Here is a 22,957-nt window from a genome sequence, read left to right on the forward strand (position 1 = left end):
ATAATGGGTAGAGCTGGGGGCCTTTTCCCATCCTGCTCTTCCTTAGTGGGAGCCTCTGGAATCCTTCCCTCCTCTTCTGGAGTGAGGCTCATGGCTGGAGAGGGGAGCCAGGAGCTGGCGGTGGAAGCCTGAAGCCAGCCTGGGGCAGAGAGGAAGCTGTTTAGAAGCTTTGAGGGGTTGCAGGCTCTCGGCCTCTTGCGGTCAGTCAACTTCATCAGCCTTCCATGGACCAGCCAGAAACAAGGAGTGATCATTTTGAGCAATTGTCGTGTGTCTGTTGAGCACCAGTTATGTGGGATGTTAATAGGCATTATGGTGGGGAAAAGAATTCCACAGTCCAACAAATTGGTAACGTCTGGGTTATCACAAGTTAAATGAGATCTCTCTTCCTCCAGGACTTTTCAAACTTGTAATAATCTTAACGTCCACGGTGACTCTTCAAAGCTTAGTGGGATCGTCTTTTTCTCATGGATCATCTCATAGGGTCAGTGTGGAATAGATACTAAGTACAGGGACGAGCTGAATTATGTCTTCTCACCCATAACACTTTGAACTTGCAAGTCAGAGAAGCGGGAAGAAAGCTTACCATGGCCTCCATTTAACGGATGAAGAAACTGAGGTACCAAGAAGTGAAGTGACTGGCCCCACGGCTACACCTAGGGACTAGCAGAGCATCCCCTAAACCCCAGCCTGATTCCCAGCTCTGCGTTGCTTGGCAGCAGGCAAACTTCCTTGCAGATTTCCTGACTCACCGTTGTAACATTTGAGAAGGGTCTTCTTATGGGTGAACCTTCTTGACTTTTGGCTGGCTTTCTTTCTTTCTTTCTTTCTTTCTTTCTTTCTTTCTTTCTTTCTTTCTTTCTTTCTTTCTTTCCTTCCTTCCTTCCTTCCTTCCTTCCTTCCTTCCTTCCCTCCTTCCTTCCCTTCTTCCTTCCTTCCTTCCTTCTTTCTTTCATATGAAAATGTGAATTTCTGGTTTCTCTTGGAAGAATCAAACAATCCAGCAGCACATTCTGGCTTGGCCACAAAAGACTAGAGCTGAGTGGTGGCCACCCCCTATAGATCGGTACATGGTCTCCAACTCGCCACCAGCCCCACCAACCACTCCTGTTGTCCCTCCATGAACGAGGCAGAATAGCACTACACGTGCTTGTTTATATATACATGTATTGGTTGTGTTAATGTTCATGAACGATTTCCTTATCAGTGTCGCTATAAAAATTGGGTAAACTGTGGATAGATTGAGAGGACCGCATGTTTCATTTCTCTTAACTTGTCTTTTGCATTGTCAAACTTGTCTATTTCATTTGCCTGATTCATAGGCATTGAGATTTCATAGCCTTGCTCTAGATCAAGGACTGGCAAACTGTGGCTTGCCAGTCCAATCTGGCACAGAAAGCAAAGTGGTGCAGTCATTGTGGACAACAGGTTGGCAATTCCTCTAAAAGTTAAACATAGAATGACCACAAACCCCAGTAATTCTTCTCCTAGGTATACACCCCAAAATATTGAAAACAGGGTTTCAGACAAATACTTGTACACAAATGTTCGTAGAAGCACTATTCATAGTACTCAGAAGGTGGAAACCACCAAAACACCCATCAGTTGACGAATGGATACACCCAATGTGGTCTCTCCACACAATGGAATATTATTCAACCATAAAAGGGAACGAAGTACTGACACATGCTTCAACATACCGCATTTCCCCAAAAATAAGACCTAGCCGGAGCATTTATTCACAAGAGTCAGAAAGTGGAAGCAACCCAAATGTCCATCAACAGATTAATGACTAAAGAAAGTGGGGTATACACCTGCATGGAACATTACACATTCTTAAAGACAAGGAAATCCTTTCAGATGCTACAACATGAATGAACCTTAAGGATATTATGCTAGGAAAAATAAACCAGTCACAAAATGGCAAAAAATTGTATGATTCTACTCGCATAAAATATATAGTCAAAATCATACAAACAGAAAGTGGAAAGGTAGTGACCAAGAGCAGGGGGCAAGGGGAGCGGAATTAGTGTTTAATAGCGTTAGAGATTTAATGTTGCAAGATGAAGTTCTAGATACCTGTTGCACAGAAGTGTAACTATATTTGACACTATGCAAGTGTACCTTAAAAATGATTAAGATGAAAATTTTAATGTTATGTGTTTTACCATATTTTTTAAAAATTCTACTGGACAGTGCTGATTTATAAATAGTTTGTAAATAAACACATGGTTTTTAGAGATCTAAAAAAAAAGACCTAGCCGGATACTCAGCTCTAATGCGTCTTTTGGAGCAAAAATTAGTATAAGACCTGGTCTTATTTTACTATAATATAAGACCAGGTCTAATATAATATAATATAATATAATGCTGGGTCTTATATTAATTTTTGCTCCAAAAGACGCATTAGGGCTGATTATCTGGCTGGGTCTTATTTCCAGGGAAACACGGTAGATGAACTTCAAAAACATTATGTCAAGTGGAAGAAGCCAGATGCAAAAATGCAGCATAGTGTTTGATTCCATTTATAGGAAGTATCCAGAACAGGTAAATCCATAGAGTCAGAAAGCAGATTGATAGTTGCCAGGGGCTCGGTGGGGGTAAAAACAGGGAGTGGCTGGTTAATAAGTCTCCTTTGGAGGTTATGAATATGATTTGGAACTAGACAGAGGTGCTGTTTGCACAACACTGTGAATATATTAAATGCCACTCAGTCGTACACGTGAAAATGGTTAATTTTATGTTATGTGCATTTCATCTCAATTAAGAAAAAAATCTGGCCCACTGCCTGTTTTTGTATGGCCCAGAAGCTAAGAATGTGTTTTTGCATTTTTAGTACATGTGCTGCCGAAGCGAGCACTTTTTACATTTTTAAATAAGTGGAAAAAAAATCAACAGAAGATTATTGAATAATGTGTGAACATTATGTGAAATTAATTTTAGTGTCCATAAATGCAGTTTTATTGGAAAACAGCCGTGCCCATTCATTTACATCTTGTCTGTGGCTGCCTTTGAGTGACAATGACAGAGTCTTGTAGTTGTGACAGACTGTGTGACCCAGCAAGCCTACAATATTTACTGGTGGCACTTCACTGAAAACGTTTGCTGACCCCTGTTCTAGTTCCCTCTTGACCAGGGGATGGAAGTCAGATGCAAGAATTGAGAGACTGGAGTGGTTAGTGGGCATTCTCCTGGAGGCAGAGGAGGGGAGAAATAGGCTTCCCTTGATATTAGGTGTTAGTTTCCCAGGGCTGCTCTAGCAAAGTACCACAAACTGGGTGGCTTAAAACCACAGACATTTATTGTCTCCTAATCCTGGAGCTCGAAGTCTGAGATCAAAACAGCAGGGACACGCTGTCTCTGACGACTCCAGCAGAGGATCCTTCTTTGCCTCTTCTTGGCTCCTGGTGGGTGCCAGCTGTCCTTAGCATGCCTTGGCTTGTAGATGCACCACACCAACCTCTGCCTCTGTCATTGTTGTGTCGTCCCTGCGGGAGATGTCACACCCCTTCCCTCTGTGCGTCTCTATGTCCATTTCCCCCTCTTCTTGTAAGCCATGAGATTACGACCCGCACTAACCCATTATGATCTCAGTTTGATTACATCTGCCAGTACCCCATTTCCAAATAAGGTCATATTCTGAAGTTCTGGGTAGATATGAATTGGGGGAGGACCCTATTTAACCCAGCCCATTAGGCACCCCCAAGATCTTTGATTCTGAATGAGAGAGCACAGACTATCCACGCCGTAACTGATGCACTCTGAGGCTGAGTGCAAGTGGAGAGGGATGTTAATTACATGTGAAATTAAACATCAATTAAGCACCTTCTAAGTGTTAGGCGCCATTGTAGCATTTGGCTGATCCTCTGAGGAGCTTGTGAGGTACAAAGAGATTAAGCAAGAACTTGCCTGAAGTTTTAGAGCTGACAAGTAGCAGAGTCAGAGTGCCCACCCAGGCAGCAGGTCTCGAGAGCCTTATTGAATCCAACAGCCACCTTGCAGGGGTGCTGTTTAAATTCTCATATTGCAGGTAAGTAAGTAAACCATCTCAGAGAGGGTAAAAGACTCTGCCAGGGGGCAAAACTGAGTTGTGAACTCAGGAAGCAGGACCTCGCCCTTCCCAGCACATGCCCCCCGAACCCTCATGCATTTAACATCCCTGTTTCTTCTGTTGCCTGCCCTCACTCGAGGGTACTATCTAGGGATGAAAGAAGCTAGCAGATGCAAAAAGAGTCACCTGGAGGCTTTGAATGGGGCTCCAAAAACCCTGAGCTGGCTTCAAGCATTCACCCACGAAAACCCCTTTCAGTCTTTAGAGAATCAAGGTCCTATTGACAAATGCAGAGACGTTGCCTGCATGCTCTTGGAGGCCTTACAGCCTGCTCCAAGGTAAAAGGCATAGATCAGGCTGGTGAATGTGCTCCCTGGGAGCTCATCAATCCTGCCTTTGTTTTGTGCATAGGCAAGAATGATCACATTGAACCCATCCATCATTAGGTTGTGTTCCTGTCTACAAAACAGGAGCACCAGGTAGAGGCGATGGAGGGTGTGGTCCAGGGGCCCATTCAGAGCCAAACTCCCTGGAGAAAGGGGACAGGTGTCGGAGCAAAGAGGCTCTGAAAATGCGTTTGATTGCATCCACAACCATCCATCAGGCCTGCGTTTGGCTCTCCTTCCTTTCCCCACTGACTATCAGTCACCTGGCTTTTGAAAACCCTGAGAAGATTGCAGCTTCGGATTTGGTTTGCTGAGCTTGAGAATTGGGAACCTGGGGCCGCTTTGTGAATTTATGTTTCCTCCTTGATATTTGCAATCAGACCGTCTTTGAGCATTGGCCTTTGCTGGCTCAGACTCATTCCTCAGTGATTAGGCAGGGTTGGCTGTTCTATCTGTACCTGACTGGGCTGTCACTACAGCTGGGGGGGGGGGGGCTTTCCTGAGAACTTGGGGAAACTTTGAGAAGACAGTGAACCATTTGGCTGTAAAACCTGTGGTTGTTTGACCTCACGATGCATGCCCTAGTGACAGGTTTAGGCAACCTGTCCCCCCACACTCACCACTCAGCACTTGATAAATAGTTGGGACCATGGGCAAGAGCCCCAAGATGTTTGTAGGTGGCATTCCATGTAGTTCCCTTCCTCTCATGCATTCTTTTTTTTTTTTTTTTTTTTTTAAAGACTTTATTGGGGAGGAGGAACAGGACTTAATTGGGGAAAGGGAACAGGACTTTATTGGGGAACAGTGTGTACTTCCAGGACTTTTTTCCAAGTCAAGTTGTTGTCCTTTCAATCTTAGTTGTGGAGGGCACAGCTCAGTTCCAGGTCCAGTTGCCATTGCTAGTTGCAGGGAGCGTAGCCCACCATCCCTTATGGGAGTTGAACTGGCAACCTTGTGGTTGAGAGCCCACTGGCCCATGTGGGAATCGAACCAGCAGCCTTTGGCGTTAGGAGCACGGAGCTCCAACCACCTGAGCCACTGGACTGGCCCCTTCTCGTGCATTCTTGGTAATTTTGATCTACAGCAGTGGTTCTCAACCAGGGACAAAGTGGCCCCACTCCCCGGGGACACTTGGCAATGTTTGGAGACATCGTTGTTTGGGAGTAGTGTGATGCTGACATCGGGGGTGGGGGGGTGGTGGAGGTCTGGGATGCTACTCAATCTCCTGCAGGGCACAGGACATCCCCACCACAGAGAATTATCTGGCCCCAAGTATCATTCGTGCTGAGGTCAAGAAACCTTCATCTAGAGCAGTCGTTCTTAAAGTGTGGTCCCCAAATGTACAGAAGCGTCAGTATCCCCTGGGATTTGCTAGAAGTACACATTTCTTGGTTCCCTCCCCCAACTCACTGAATCAGCAACTCTAAGGTCCAGAAATCAATATTTCACCAAGCCCTCCAGGTGGCTGTGATGCATGAAGTTTGAGACCCACTGACCTAGAGCAATGGGTGTTATAAAGGTCACGCGCCAGGGCTCTTTACATGGCAGAGATGGTATTGTGACTTCGGAGCCCATGACGTCTGTCACTCTGGCCTCTCGGTCCCATTCGAAGTTGTGTCAGATTAGAAATAGCTCAGGCTCCACATCAGTGCCTAATGTCAGCCTAGTGTCAAATAATTTTCAAGGTCAATTAAAACACTGCAAAAGGACTCTTGGAGGTGAGAGCACGCCTTGGATTTTTCTGGATGGTGCCTGCTCTCAGGGGCCTGGTAGATTAAATTGTGTGATTTCCAGAAGGGTGGGCTTTGGACTGTTAGGGAATGTTGAGACTAATTCATAGTTATTACTGTGCCAGCCCCATTGCTTCAGGTTGCTAGGTGGATAAACAGATTCCTTTTTCCCGGTGGGAAATGCCTGATAAAGGAAGTAGCAAGAAATCCGCCCTCCTCCATGGAGGAGCTGTGTTGGGCCAATGATTGAACTTTGATCTGTAATTTTCTCTTCTGTGAAATGAGATATAGTCCCCATCTCCCTGGTTGCTGTGAGGATCTCGTACATGAAATGCCCAGCACCGAGTAGAAGCTGAATAAATGTCCATTTACACTTTTTCTTTGAAAGAAGAGTTGGGACGCACACGGCTGTATTATTTCCCTGCTGCTGCTGTAACAAATTACCATACATTTAGTGGCTCAAAATCACGCAAACGTCTTCTCTTATGGTTCTGGAGGTCAGACGTCCAAAATGAATCTAATGAAGCTAAAATCAAGGTATCAGCAGGGCAGGTTCCTTCCGGAGGCACCAGGGGAGAATCTGTGTCTTGCCTTTTCCAGCTTTTAGAGGCTGCCCGTGGCCTGCATCTCATCCCTTTCTCTCTGCTAGGTCCCATCATGGTCATAGCGCCTTCTCCCTCTGACTTTCTTGACTCCCTTTTATAAGGACCCTTGCGATTACATGTAGCGTCCACCCAGGTAACCCAGGATAGTCTCCCATCTCAAGATCCCTCTGCAAAGTCCCTTTTGCTGCCAAAAGTCACATTTACTAGGTCCAGGCGTTGGGATGTGGATCTCTTTCGGGGAGCATTGTTCAGACTACCGTAGTGTCTTAATACGTTCAGAGTAGGAGGCTGAGACCACAGACATTTATTTCTGGAGGCTGGGAAATCCAAGATCAAGGTGTTAGCAGATTTAGTGTCTGGTGAGAGTCTGTTTCCTGGTTCATAAATGGCTGTCTTCTTGCTGTGTCCTCACATGGCAGAAGGGGCAAGGCTGCTCTCTGCGGTCTGTTTTATAAGGGAACTAATCCTATGCATGAGGGCTCCACCCTCATGGCCAATTCACCCCAAAGGCCCCACCTCCTAGTGCTATCACATTGGGCGTTAGGATTTCAGCATGTGAATTTGGGGGCAGGGCGCAAACATTCAGCCCATAACACACAGTGACTAAAGCCATTGGCAGCTCTATAAATGAGCTTTTTTGTGGGTGACCCAGTAGTGCAAAGGCCATACCACTAGGTGTGGTCACAGGGGGTCTGGGTCCTGTTGTTCCTCAGGCTGTTCCTCCGTTTATGGCCGGTAAGGACGGCAAAGCGCCACCTAGTGGTGCTCAGAGTGAGTTGCCTGGACCAGCAGCATCACGTCACTGGCATCACGTCAACTTGTTAAAATGCAGATTCTCAGGTCATGTTCCACATTGAACTGAATCAGATTCCCTGGCAGCAGAACCCAGCAACCTGTAGTGTAACAAGCTCTGGGTGATTCTGCTGCATGCTCAAGTTTTTGAAAATAAAGTGAAAAATAAACATTTTTAAAAACTTGAGCATGTACTAGAGTCACCTGGTGATTGTTCACAGGCTGCAAAGTTTACCCTGAAATCTATGTAATTTTACTAACAATTGTCACCCCAATACATTTAATAAAAAAGAAAAAAACACTTCCGTGGTTTTCAGTACATTCACAGAGTTATCCAACCATCACCGCTGTCTAATTCCAGAGCATTTTCATCACCCCAAAAAGAAACCCCACACCCATTAGCTGTCACACCTTATTGCCCCTCCCTTAAGCCCCTAATCTACTTTCTGTCTCTGGATTTACCTACATTTCATATAAATGGAATCATACAGTATGTAGCCCTTTATGTCTGGCTTCTTTCACTTAGCCTCATGTGTTCAAGACTCATCAATGAATCAGTGCTTTATTCCTTTTTATGGCCGAATAATATTCCATTGTGTGGCTATAGCACATTTGTTCATCCATTCGCCACTTGGTAGACATTTGGGTTGTTTCCACTGTGGGGCTTTTATAAATCATGCTGCTAGGAAGGCTCAAGCAGGAGAACCACTGCTGCAGAGACCTCATGAGAATCCAAAAATCAGGGTCTTGCTTTGCCAGTGCAGAGTACAGATTCTCTTAGAGCCAGATTCATATTAACCAGCCTTTGGAGGCTGACGTCTAAAGCCAGAATGTCTGTTTATTAATGTACAATGGGAACTTGCTGTCATAGGTTCTGCAGTTCTCAAGGCCCAGGTAATTAGCCATTTCCTCTCCACAGTCAGCCCACACTGAAAGCCAGATTTTCTTTGAGAGGTTTCCTGATGAAGGTGGAATTAGGAAGAAGGGAAGTTTGTTGAATGAATGTTTGAAGGCCTCAGGATGGGGCAAGTTGCTTTCTCTGGGCAGGGTAACTGAGAGTATGGGAAAACTGCCCAGGTAGAGAACCTGGATACCACTTGCTAGCTGTGTGACCTAGAGCAAGTTGTTCAACCTCTCTGAACTACACTTTCCTTCTCTGTGATTTTGAGATAAATAATAACTAATACTACTACTAATAATAATAGTGAAGATGTCATAGGATTGTTGTGCCAGATAAATGAGATAATACCTGTAAAGTATTTAGTACGAGTGCCTACTATGTGACCCACAAATTGTGGATACCACCACCTTTGTGATGATTAGCCATCTCGTGGTTGGGTTGGGGTTGCATTACGGACTGGAGATATTGGAAGTCCGCTGGCTGTGTCTGTCTCCATGACCTTGTATAGGCCAATGCTCTTCTGCTTGTAAGTGTAACAACTGCTTTTAATGTTTAAAAATGAGAATTTAATCATAACTGGAGAAGCTCCAGGGGCTCAAATGATGTATCAGCCCTTGGTTCCAGCTTTTATAGTGTATCAGCTACCTTCTCAGGCAGATTGTTCCTACAGCTGGCACCTAGGTTCTCAGGTGTGTACCCACCAGCTTAGCTAGTCCGGAGAGGATAGAGGGTATCTTTAACAACAGAAAAAGTCTCAGGGTATTTCATGGACTCTGATTGGCCTATGTTGGGTCACGTGCCTATCCCTGAACCAATCACAGTGGTTGAGGAGTTGGAACGCTTTGGACTTACCATGCCTGGGTCAGGATTGGAAGGAAGGCTCAGCCTACCCTGGACTTCTAGGACTGAGATGTCAGAAGGGTAATTTCCCCGTGGAAACCCAGGCTGTTCTACTAGAAGGAGAAGGAATGGGCCCCAGTGCCAAAGACGCCTGTCTCCTGGAAGGCTGGGAAGGTCAAACCACCTCCCACCCCTGTGACTCTCTTTGTCTCTCTTCATGGTCGACAGAACCCTTCTTTCCATCTGTCTATATATTTAATCTGATTGTATCAGGCTCTGAATTTAGTAGGTCCCTTTCTGGCTCTTTGGGCAGGAATTTTCAACTATAAAACGATTGCCATTTGCAGCTAAATAATTATTTGTGCTGGGGGCTGTCCTGTGCATTTTAGGACGTTTAACAGCATCCCTGGCCTCCGTTCATTCACTAGATTCCAGTAGCACCTACCCCCTGCCCTTACCACCCCCCACCCCAAATGTCTCCAGATATTGTTAGATGTCCCCTGGGGGCACCATAGCCCACTATTGAGAACAACTGCTTTAGATTAACATTGTTTTTCTGATTCATTAGGGTTGGGCTAGTTGCACTCTTAGAGGATCAACTTCCTTCCTTATCTCCAAGTTCTTGGGGGTAAGGCTCCTTTATACCCCCAATGCTGATAACAGTTCTCACTGATAAACCATGGCCCTGTTGCAGCAGAAGTCCCCTGTCTTCAGTGGCCTTACCTTTGTGGCTGCCACATCAGGCCCAGGCCCTGTCACATCTCTGTCACCTCAGCCCCACTTAGGAATGCTTTGGAATATAGACACCCCATCTTGACCTTGAAATACGATCACAAGGCTGTCTCCACCAATGTCTGCAAACTACAGACAGTGTGACACCTCTCGGATGGCACATTGCGTGTTAGTAAACTGAGAGAGGGAGAAAATCTATTTCCTGAAGTTCAGACTCGAGGATGGCTGGTGTCTGGGGTTTCTTAAAGTTGAACCGGGGTTTCTCACAGCAACCTTGCCTGGTCTGTTCCCACTGAGCCCACTTAGGCAATAAATTCTATGGAATGACTCTGTGTGGGGAACTTCTCAGCAGCCCTTTGTTCTATGAACAATTAACTCCCACCGAACATTAAGTACAGGGTGGCTGCATAATTTTTAAAAATGCCACATTTCCATTGGGGGAGAATTTCAGCTCAGGCAACTCCGAAAGGCTCTGATTTAAGATCCATAAACTCAGTTCAAGGCAATAAATATGAAAGTAATTGATGATGTAGTGTGTGAGGAACTTAAGACCCATCCATCACATCCGGGCAAGCAAGGGCTGTGTACATCAGGATGATAGGAGGGGAATAAATGGCCAGAGGGACCTAGACAGCTCTGCCCTCCCCATAACTCACTGCTGTTTTTCCATAGACCTGTGGCTTCGTTCCCAAAAGAGCCTTTTCCCCAGGTTTTGTCTTCTCAGGCCAGGGAAAGGAGACGTGAAGGAAATCTGCAAACAAGTACCTGGGTTGCTCAAGGGGAAAGCTGTCTTTTATTGCACACCTACTGTGTGCCAGGCACTTGCTTCATATGTCAGTTGCTTGATTCTTAGGGAAACTGTGCATGTGGGTTATCACTCCCATTTTACAGAGGAGGAAGTCCAAAGAGAGGAAGACACGAGAGCACAAGGACAGAATCAGGATTGGGACGCGGGTCTGCAGCTGTAAATTAATTCTATCTTTGCCTCCCACTTCTTAGCAAAAGGAGGGGTTTGAGCCCCTGGGTTGCCTGGATTGTGGACCATGCAGTCCACGAACACCTCCTTTCACCTGTTTCTGGGTCGAGATGTCAAGCCCAACTTGCAAATCCCAGCTTGTAGGGGGCATGTCCCCCACCACTCCCCACCCAATGCTTGTCACTGGTACTGCTGTTGGTTCATTTCAACATGAGACCATTTACAATTGAAATTGATGGAGCACAGGGCTGGCTGTTTTTCTCCCTTCACAGGGACATTTATGGTGATGGTAGCATGGGGCTTCTATCTGTCATCTCTTGTTTTGTCCTCATTTAAGCCTGAGCCGGGGTGCAATAAGCCAGTCTCTTCCAATTAGCACTTTTCTTTGGGTCAGGGAGACAGGCTTTGTATCTGTGTGGCCTGAGATGGCTCTGCATGGCTGGCTGGGCCCCCGAGTTTCTCTGGGTCTCCAGCCTACCTCTTCTCATGCTCAGGTCTTTTTTCCTAGGAAGGTTGCGCAAGAAGACCCCCTTGCCAACTCTGCTGGTGGTCTCTCCTCCTTTCTGAATCTCAGAAGAGAGACCACTGTGCTCACAAATGGGGCTTCACAGTCAGGGAGCTCTAGCTTCCAATCCCAGAAGGACGTTTTCCTTAGCTGACCTCTGAGCCTCAGTTTTCTCATTTGGAAAATGGGTCATTAGTACCTACTTTACGGGGTGGGTTTTCACTCATTCATTCCTTCTTTGATTCATTCATTCAATACTTGTGGAGATGGCAGTCTGTGCCCATCACTGAGCTAGCTGCTGAGAACACAGGAGGGAATGAAACAGACATGGTTGTTACAAAGAGTCAAGGAGCTCATGCAGGTAAAACACTTAGGCCAGCAGACCCCAAACTTGTCTGTAGATTAGTATTACCTGGAGACCTTTAAAATTTTTCAAAGCCAGGCCGCAGCTCAATTAAATCAAGGGTCAGCAAACTTTTTATGAGAGATCCAGACAGTAAATATTTTAGGCTTTGCAGGCCATATGGTCTCTTTTATGGCCACTGAACTCTGCCCTTACAGTGCAAAAGCAGCCATGGACAATGGGCGTGACTGTATGCCAATAAAACTTTATTTACAAAAACAGGCTGTGGGCCAGATTTGGACTGTGGGCTGCAGTTTGCTGACCCCGGAATTAAAGCACAATGTGAGGGAGGGATGCACGCATCAGATGACTTCTGGGAACCCCTGATGATTCTGGGAACCCCTGACTGGGCAGTGCCTGGCCCTTGTTAGCTATTATCATTATTACTCTGCTGCAGGTCGGAAAAGTTAAGTAACTTGCCCAGTTAGGGGCAGAACCAGGACAAAAACCCTGATCTTTCCAACTCCAAATCCCATTCATTTGATCACTCTCCTTCTCTGTGTTTAAGCTTACAGAGCCTCAGTTTCTCCATCTGTAAAGTGGGATCAATATTGGCTTCCCTGACAGGGTTGCGGAGAGGACTGAGGGTGAAAATTGATATAAATTGCAAGCCTGCACTCAGGAGGGACCATGTCAATGGCACCCATTCAGGAGGAGTTGAAGACATTTCAGGGGTCCTGACCAGGTGGCTTGGAAAACTGTGGGGCCCCGGACAGATAGGCAAGTGTGGAGAGGGATGGGAGAAGAGTGGAGGGTTCCATCTTTGACTAGACGGGCTCCATTTGGTCAGCCGCCTCAGCTGAGGTCTGGGAGCTGGCGCTGGAGGTGTGGGTGGGTGGTCAGGGTAGAGTGGGGTTTCAGGTTTCCTGGGTCCCCTGACTGACCCAGGCTTTGCAGGGCATGAAGAAGTGAAGCCTCCCTTCAGAGCGTTGGGCTTCTGGCTTATTTTTGTTGGAGTTAGCAAGAAATACCCTTCACCTCTCTGCTCTAAACCAAACTCTGCTTGAGACAGTGAGCACGTCAAGATGGGTAATTGGCAACATACATTCTCCAGGAGCTCACAGTCAAGGGTGGTGGGGAGAACAAATACGTAAGCAGAGACTCTGTGTAATGAGGCAAGTGACCTGCAGAGGGAAGCACAGGATACTATGGGAGGGGCCTGGCAGGGGTGTCTGCCCCTGTGCATTCAGGGAGGGCTTCCTGGAGGAGCTGTGCTGAGCTGCATCTTGGAAGAAGAGTTGGCATGAGTCAGGCTAAGAGAAGTGTGTGTGTGGCCAGGGGTTGGGGGGCGGTGCAGGAGAATATTCTAGACAGAGAGAACAGCTTCATTGAGAGTGGGAGATGCAAAACAGCAGATCCATGGAGTGAATATGACTCAGGGGGAGCCGGGCAGGGGCCGGGGACAGTAATGGGGCCATTGGTGAGTTTAAGCCCAAGACGGGTCCTTAGTGCTGTCCTCCTATTTTCTCAGGGGCCTGTCTTCCTTTTAGGCCTGGGATCAGCACGTTCTTCCTCCCCATCTGACCTTTCTTGGTCACCTGAGTATATAACGGAGGTCCTTGAGACAATGGTTTTGGATACATCAAACCCACCCTTAGGATTGTGTTTAACTGAAACACCCAACTCCAGAAGCACCACACTCATTTCCTCATTATTTATTTCCCGAGCACTTCCCAACCAAACCAAGGTGGATCAGTTATCCTAGTGAGATTCTTCTGGATTTTCTAGATGTTAAGATTTCATTTCCTTTTTTATATTTTAACTTTATCAACTTATTACAGAAACTGATTTTGACATTTCAAGATGACCCCTTCCTTTTTCCAGACCTTAGCAATAAAATTATGTCAAGGGGAAGGTTTGGGGTAGGGATTCAGGGAGTGGGAAGAAAGAGGCCCTAATATCTCATTTTTAGAATCGAGAGAAGATTGATAATTAATGCCACTCCCCCCCTGTAATCTGCAGGGTGGTGTCTCATGGAATTAGAGACCGATTGCCTCGTTTTCCTTGTCACACACCCACATCAACCCCCATTGTCCCCACATCCCTCCCCTCCCCGCCCCCCCACGGCATGCATACCTGACCTACTGTTAACATATTGGATTCTCCATCTATCATCCCCACAAGGAATATAATTACTCGTGTGGCATCCAGGTCTCCCATTGTTTGGTTATGAGGTTAAAAATCCTTGATACACTTCAATAAATTCAGCAGTGAGCACATTATAAAATGTAATTAAATGCCTCAGCTATCTTCTCTTTCTTCACCGGCAGTGAAATTTAATTGAGGCCATCTGAGGGGGTCCAAATAGCTCTCAGGTGATGATTCCAGGATTCGCATGATGTTATCACCGTCCACACATTTGATTTATGGGGGATTTAGGGGATCCCAGCTCAGCAGTTACCTGCCAGGACTCAGACATGAGGTGATGATCTTTTAAAAAGGGGAGAATGCTTCTGGAGAGAGATATTGGAATAAATATGTTCTCATTTTCCCATTAGAACTTGAAGATGCTTCCAGTTTAGCTTCGCGATTTAAAAACATTTTTAACCAGGTCTGGGGCCAGAAGGATTGGGGGATGGAGAACTTTGATGGCGATTTTGCAATGTCTTCCCCTCACAGCCTCCATACTTTCCTGCCTCTTGCGCCATATATCAGCCCTCTGTCTGCTGTGCTACCATTTGCTCAATGTCACTGCTCACCATCTCACCAAGGTAGGCTTCTACCTGGAGACACTGCCAGGAGGGCACTTTCTCTATCTATCTCCCTCGTGACCAGCACTACCACCCCTCCCGTTGTAACTTACACGTCCTCAAGGTCTTCTCTCTGCTTTGTTAAAGTGACAAGTGGATAATTGTATTAATGAGCCCAGACTGAAGCAGCGAGAAGAGAGAGTTAATTTTCCTTTCCCTCTGCCTTCACACGCTGACAGGGATTTCAGCAGTGGCATGCAATCAGAGACATTGCAGGAGATAGTGAGGGCTAAAAAGAACACAGGGTGGGGGCAAGACTGGTATGCATTAGAATCTTGGCTGGGTCGCTTGGAGGTCCTACTGTGCCTGGCTCCTCTCTCCTGTAAGATGAGCATGGAAGCAACACACCCCACAAGGTGCTAGGATGAGGTGAGCAGAGGGGTGACACCAAATGGTCCCGTACCTTTGGGCGTGGAGAATACAGGTCTTTTGTCCAAGGATTCCTGCCATGTAATTAGCAGAATCGGGTCTTCAACCCAAGTCTTCTGGCGTCAGAGAAAACAATCTTTTATAATGTATACATATATCAAATCATCATGTTGTCCACTTTAAATATCTTACAACTTTATTTGCCAATTATGCCTCAATAAAGCTGGGGGAAAAAATGAAAAGGAAAGAAATCCTGGCTAATCTGCCAAGGAAATGAGTTACAGAGCTCTAAATCAGGGGTTGACACACTTTTTCTCTAAAGGGCCAGGTAATAATTATTTTTGGTGTTGTGGGCCAGATTGTCTGTGTCACAGTTGCTCAACTCTGCTGTCCTCATGCAGAGGCAGTCACAGACAATATGTAAAGGAGTGGGTGTGGCTCTGTGCCAATCAAATTTTATTAACAAAAGCAGGTGATGGGCTGGATTTGGCCTGGGGAGGTCATAACTTGCCAGCCTCTCTAAAGCATAGTCCAAGGAGAGTTTTGTCATGTTCTCACTGGCATGTTGTTAATTTTAGAGGCAGAGTGATGATGGTGGTAACAAAAATAATAATAACAATAGTAGGTCAGGCACTCAGCTGAGCCCTGTTCCAGTGAATTACCCCCTCTTCATCCTCCTAACAATCCTATGAGGGAGCTATTCTGACCCCCTTTTTATAGGAAACAAAGCTGAGACTCGGAGAGAACCAAGTGCCCAAGGTCTCATAGCCAGTAAGTGGCAGAGCTGATGCGTGGACCTAGGTCTGCTCATTTCAACGTCCTACGGTCTCGCCCTCCGTACTCCACTGGGCAACTTGATGACCTGGGTGGAGGTCTTTCCTGTTCAGAAATGAAATATGCTGATCTGACTCCGAAGGAGGTCTACACTCAAGATTTTGTCTCCAGTTTAAACCCCCACATAGATGCAGATTGGTTTGACCCCGAGACCTCCATTCCTGCAATGTTTCTATTTCTAGGCAGGTAGTTTCACGATTGCTCTTTGTTTTGCCTCAGTGCCAGGGGATCCCTAAGAATCTCCCGGGAATGGGCTCTTCCATCATGAGTGAGCAGCACAATCCTCGCTCAGCCCTAGTAACATCTCTTATCCCTGTCATTCCCCTCTGCCTTCTTTCTTCCTCCACGACATGGCACCCGGGCCCACCCTTATCTACACACTCACCAGTGCTACGTCATTCCCTGGATGCCTCCCGAGCTGTCACAGACCCCAGATGATGAGATTTGGATCTGGGGAAGTGGGTGGTAATTGTCTTAGGGAGAAAAAATATGTCCATATACACAAAGAGACTCAATTTGGCCTTGAAGAATCATGGAGCTGTAACCTTTAGAGACGACATGTAATTAAAGTCCTTTTACGAGTAGATCTGATCTATTTGGATTGGATGCTAAAGCAAATAGTTATTCCCAGCTATGTGAATAACATCATGAACCGCTTTAGTCAAGGATTGCGTGGCACCTTGGATAAATCAGCAGGATTTTAGCTGGTGCCTGGCCTGTGGCCCTAAAAGAAGAGTTTAATGGTCTAAGTTGTATTCGTTTCAGGTATCTTCCAGGCCAAAGACTTTGCTAGTTGATTTTAATGCAGCACCCTTGTTAAGTTGTCACTCAGTCTGTCATGTCTCTGAGCTGGGAGCTTAAGGGCAGCTTGGAACTTCCATTTTATTTGTGGTGTTTCTGAGGATGAGCTCTGGGGTTTGACTCTCCTAGCTCAAACCCCAGCTCTACTGCCTGAAATGAAGTTTCGGAGATTAAATTAAATGCTACGTCTAAAGCACTTAATCTGAGTCCTGCCATACTGTAAGTGTTCACTAAATGTTAGCTGTTATTATGAATAGTATTATGTGCTCAGTGGCCTTTCTCTCCATGGAAACATATAAGGAGAGGGTAGCTCCTCTTCCATTCAAGAGGGTATAGAGACTCAGAGACTGCAGCTGGCAGTTTCTTGCGGTCCTTTCCAACTCTAAGACTGCATGATTTAAAGAACACCCTTCTACTTGTCTCCGAAGAAGACATCGTATAGGAAGGTAGAATGATGTAGGGAGGATAAGAAGGCTTTAGTTTTATCGGAATCTGGGTTCAACTCTAAAGTCCACCAAATACTAACTGGAGGACTTTGAACAACTCGGTTATCCTCAGTTTCCTTATCTGTAAACTGGAGATACAACCTCATAGGGTTGCTTGAATTAAATGGGGCGGGGGGGGAAACAGCCCCAAGAGGCATATCCCCAGTTGGGATGTGTATGAGGTCGGACAATTAAGTTCGTGAACTCATCCTAGAAAAAGTGCTGCCTACCTCATTGCTGGGTATCACTACGGTCACCTTCGAAGTTCTCCCCTTGGGAAGCTATGCACCGATGCCAGTGCCTAGTCCACCCTTCAAAGCAATTCTGGAACTCTTTTTCTGGAATGGCCATCAGAGCTGTCGTCGTATTACCCTTGATGTCCTGAATGTCATCAAAATGTCTTCCTTTCAATATTTCCTTTATCTTTGGGTAAAGAAAGAAGTCACTGGGGGCCACATCAGGTGAGTAGGGAGGGTGTTCCAATACAGTTATTTGTTTACTGGCTAAAAACTCCCTCCCAGACAGTGCCGTGTGAGCTGGTGCATTGTCGTGATGCAAGAGCCATGGGTTGTTGGCAAAAAGTTCAGGTCGTGTAAGTTTTTCACGCAGCCTTTTCAGTACTTTCAAATAGTCAACTTGGTGAACTGTCCAGTTGGTACAAATTCATAATGAATAATCCCTCTGGTATGAAAAAAAGGTTAGCAACATCGTTGCAACAAGGTCTCAGACTTAATTGTCAGACCTCGTATAATAAATAAGACTGAGCATTGCTCCTGTGCCAGGCAGTGGACTAATTACTGTGGGGTGTGGATTTTTTATTGGACGCTGCAGGTGAAATCATGACAGCTGGAGGGGGAAAGGCCTGGGCTGGGAGACGAAAGGTCTTGTAAGGGTCAGGGCTGATGCTTTAGATCTCATGGGGGTAGGGAGTTGGAAGTGGAAGGGTGGGTGGGCTCATCTTGTTTTTGTCACAGCCTGGCGGGCTATTCTTTCCAGGGCCGCCAGGGGGAGCTCTTAAATTTGTGATTTAAGAGCTCCGCCCTGCCGGGTCTCTCCAGCATCCTTGCATCCTTTTGCCTCTGTTCTAGTGTATTTCAAGGTTCCCATTGACTTAAACCCCGAAGTCCATGCTGTTTTACTTCCCTCGTGGAATGTGTCACTTTCTTACTCTTCCTATAGATTGTAAGCTCCAAAAAAAACTTGATTATTCTGTTCACCATACCCGCAGCTCCTAAAACCATACCTGGCACAAAATAGGTACTGTATCAGTTTCTTATGGCTGCTGTGACAAATTACCAAAGCTCAGTGGCTTAAGACAACACAAATTTATTATCTTACAGTTCTGGAGGCCAGAAGCCTGCAATCAAGGTGTTGGCAGAGCTGGTCCCTTCTGGAGGTTTTAGGGGAGAATCCTTTTTCATGTCTTTTCTAGCTTCTGGAGGCTGCTGCCTTCTTTGGCTCTTGGCCTCTTTCTGTCCTCAAAGATGGCAATTGTCACATCCTCTCTAACTCTGACCCTCCTGCCTCCCTCTTTCACTTATTATTACACTGGGCCCACCTGGGTAATCCAGGGTAATCTCCCCCATCTCAAGATCCTTAATGTAATCACATCTGCAAAATCTCTTTTTGTCTGTTAGGTAACATACTTACAGGCTCCGGGGATAAGGAGGTAGACATTGGACATTTCAGGGCAGAGGGCATAATTTTGCTCAACAAAATATTTCTTGAATAACTGCATGAGTGATAGAAGAAATGAACAATATACTCTTGCATCACCTTCCAGACCGCTGAGGCCCTTCCCTGAGCTTAAAAAGGTCAATACTCATCGTTTCCTTTGCTTTTGCCAGACAGAGGTAGGAGGCATGGACAGGACAGGGTGGGCTGAACTCCATGGATCTGGAGGATAGTCTGGACTAGAAGCACCTATTTTGTTCCTGTCTGTGATTCAAATCCCCACTCAGTCACTTATTAGCTATAAGCTGTTGCTTATTGCTTCTAAGCCTCAGTGTTCCCATCTGTGAAATGGGGATGAATTTGGCTGTCCTTTATTAAGTCCTGGGTATGTGACATGAATTAAAAACCCCAGTCTTGGCCTTTACCTGCTGTGTAACTTTGGGCAAATGGCATAACTTACTTTCCCTTTCCAGGCACTAGAAATGAAAATATCTAAGAAGTGTCTGTGATTCTCCCCCCTGGGACAGAAAGCACCAGAGTTGTGCACAGTTCTGCCTCAGTGTCTGCCTGACTTGTTATCAGAAAATTAGAGTAGAAAAGAATCTTTTGTTCAGCTATGGAGACATCTTAATAGGTGCTTTGACTGTCAAGCAGAAGTTTCTATATCAGTTTAATTGCTGTAAATGCTGTTTGCCTTTTCTGTTATGATAAGGCCTGGATTTTCATAGATTTTCCCTCCCTTCCCTTGAAACAGTTTTCCTTTGCTTTACGGCGGGCATCGGCAAGTTTAATGAAATCCAAACGAAGAAAGTAAGAGAGGCTCTCCAAGTTCAGCTCCTCACACCCACGTTCGAAGCCGTGTGGAGCTTATTATTGCTTGAGACTAATGATACTGCAGCCGCTTAACGTAATTGACAGAATTTACTTCATCAACCAGATATGGGGAAATGAAACCAAACTACTAAACTTAATTACTTCGACTTTCTTGAGAAGGTGCTGTAATTGAGAAGAACAAGAATATGAATCTAACAGGGAGAGGTGCTTATGTTAAAAGAGGATTTGCTCTCTGCTGACTCGAGCTTCAGAAGTACCATCCTGGTCTTTTTGGAGGTGATGGGGGTAGGTAGATGGCTAGAGAAGTGAAAACCACCTGAATCCAGGATGCTCATCCTTGGCACTGTTGACGTTTGGGGCTGGTTCATTCTTTGATGTGGGGCGTCTCCTGTGTATTGTGGGATGTTGAGCAGCATGCCTGGCCTCCACCATTAGATACCAGTAGCACCCCCCACACAAACACACACGCCCTAGCATGACAACCAGAAATATCTCCAGACATTGCCACATGTCCCCTGGGGGCCAGAAGTGCTCCTGGTTGGAAATACCGGTGCAGGGGCTTTTGGAGGACTTGTGAACAATTGCAGAGTTACACCTTGAGGTTCTGTACCTTTAGTGAATCACTGCACCTGTCTGAGCTCCTGTGTCTTCCTTTGTCCAGTGGGAATAATGAGGACACCGAGTGCATGGAGCTTCCGGGTATACACTTCACAGCATAACGCCTAACACCTATTGAGTGATCAGTAAACTCAGTGTTTATAGTACAAATATTGCGGATTCAGCAAACGTGTATTAAGTACTTACTTTGTCCCAGGCACTATATTATGAGGCAGTGAGGATGTGGACCCTCCTTGCCAGAGATGCAAATACTGTATATGCAGACTTGTACATATGACCTTATTCTTCACCCCTGGCAGACATTGCTAATCAATCTCAGGGCTTTCCTATCAAGCCTCAGAATCCTTCTCAACACACCTTTCTAGACAGCCACTACTAATGTCCCATGAGGTGAAACTCGCGCAGCCGTCACACCTCCTCCCTCCTTCCTGGAGAAAGCAGTTTAAGGAGTTAGCAGGCAGAGCTCTTCCTCCCAAATCTGACTTCAGTCCCCAAAGGGCAGATGGGAATAGAAAGAACACTCAATCTTTTTAAAATGGTTTTTCTTTCTTGTCTTTTTTGTTTCTCTCAGAAACTGAAAAAAGTATTAAGATGGGCTTGGATTGGATGACATTTAGTTTTTAGTTAAACTAGAGGAAATTCCGCTGGCTATGATTCTGATATATTATGCTGCCTCCCTCTTGGGTTTTCTCTGCCCTTTGGGTCTTGGAAAATCATTAGCTCTCCCAAAAAGAGTCCCAGCTTTACCAGGGCAGAATCGGGGTTTCTGGAAACAGCTTTCAGATGGCTGCGTACAGTGTCAGTAGACAGAAGAGAGGAGTTGAATGGGTTGGGGGTTAAATGCTTCCTGATCGGTTCAGACAAGCCAGGCTCCCTTATGAGCACGTCACTCCATAACAATTGCTGTGAAAAACGAGGCATGCCTTTTCAGCTTGGAAACAGGGAGCTGTCTCCATCCATCTGGCCTGAGAAATGGGAGCTGGCATGTGGGTCAGCCCCTGGCCTCTTCTCTCCCTAGCTGGTGGAGATTTCACAGGCAGCGCTAGTTCATTTCTGTGTTGTTTCACACCTCTCGGGGACTTCGAGGTCTGTGAGGAGGGTGGTGCTGGCAGCTGGCGAGTGGAGTGAAGGTGGGGGCTGGTACCCAGGGAGGAAGAAGTCCCAGAACTCAGACAGTGGTAGAGTGATGGTGGAGGTGGCTGGGATTTAGCCTAAGCATGCAAGAAAATCCCAGATGGGAACAGGCATTCAGTCTGATGTCTATGTGATTTATTGTTTCTTCCTTTTGTCCATTCATCCCTCAATCTATCCATCTATCCATCCCTCCATCCAACTATCCATCCACCTACCCACCCACCCACCCAGCTACCTAGCAATTCATCGACCCACCTACCTATCTGTCCATCCATCCACTCATCTGTCCAGCCACCCACCTATCCAATCATTCATTTATCTACCTGTCCAAACGGTCATCCATCCATCCGTCCGTCCATCCGTCCGTCTGCCCGTCCGTCGGTCTGTCCGTCCGTCCATCTATCCACCCACCCACCCACCTACCAATCTATCTACCTATTCATCTATACATCCATCACCCACTCATACATCCACTCATCACTCCATCCCCTTATTCTAGCATGAGTTTACATGGTACATGATTGGACATATTTTAAATAGTTACCTATAATATACAGAGAGTGATACTAGTTTTCCATATAGAGTTTGCTTTTAAATAAATTTATTTAAACAAACAAGAGTCAACTTCAAATAGTAAGTAAATAAGTTTATGGGTCGTACAGGGGTATAACAAAAATTAGGAAAGTGGTCCTTTCATTACTGGCATTTGGAATCTACCTCATTAGAACTTTGCATGCAAGGGCCCATGCTCTGGAGTCCCTCAAGCCTGGATTCACAGCTGCTATGCAGCCTCTGAGGTATGACCTTGAGCAAATGACCCTCTCTCCAAGCCTCAGATTCCTTATCTGGAAGGTGGGGATGCTAACAATCCCTATCCTTGGGGTCGTTTTGATGAGGTAGCAAGCTAAGGCGTGTTCGTCGCTTAGCACATGCCTGGCATACACTAAGCACTCTGTAAATGGCAGTGATGCTCAGTTTCATTCTTTGCACAGCTGGCTTCGTTCCAGGCCTTCTCTGGCTGCCCTGCCCAGGGCACCTTGCATGGGTTAAGATAACACGAGCTAAACCAGTGTTCCGCTTGGCTCTGGTTCAACAAGTGATGGGTCTGTGCTTCTGAGGCCAGTGAGCCTCCCTCTTCCTTCTAGGGTTTGACTAGATCCCACCCCCGTCTCCGACCCTCTGTGTAACAGGTCATCTCCTTCTCTCTTCTCTCCCTGCAGACACACTGTCAGTGCCACGCTGGTCCCCTCAGATCCCTCGCAGAGACCTTGGCAACTCCATCAAGCACAGGTAGGCTGGATTCCTGTGTGCACTGATGCCTGCCTCCCTCCCAGCATGGTGAGGGCTGGTGCCAGACTGGACAGAGGTGTTACCCCAGCTCCTGTGTCCCCATGCCCCTCTCATTTGTGCCAGGCTAAACCTCAGTGTGGCAGCTAGGGACGGAGATGTCTGCTTCTCACTCAGAGGGCCCTCATAAAATTAATACATAATGGTTAAAAGCCAGAGTTCTGGAGTCAAACTGACTTGTATTTCCATC

The 22,957-nt window shown here is 46.2% G+C and overlaps 1 protein-coding gene across 5 annotated transcripts in view; it reads left to right on the plus strand.

Annotated features, from left to right (window-relative positions):
* The window catches only part of KSR2 (kinase suppressor of ras 2), a 343,303-nt gene that overhangs the window by 226,295 nt on the left and 94,051 nt on the right, over positions 1-22,957 (plus strand). For all 5 annotated transcript variants that reach the window (XM_019753947.2, XM_074321394.1, XM_074321396.1 and 2 more), the window contains one exon: positions 22,641-22,710. In XM_019753947.2, the coding sequence (XP_019609506.2) occupies positions 22,641-22,710 (70 nt within the window). The remainder of the gene's footprint in view (positions 1-22,640; positions 22,711-22,957) is intronic.

This window comes from Rhinolophus sinicus, linkage group LG16 (genome assembly GCF_036562045.2).
Source record: "Rhinolophus sinicus isolate RSC01 linkage group LG16, ASM3656204v1, whole genome shotgun sequence".
NCBI lineage: Eukaryota > Metazoa > Chordata > Mammalia > Chiroptera > Rhinolophidae > Rhinolophus > Rhinolophus sinicus.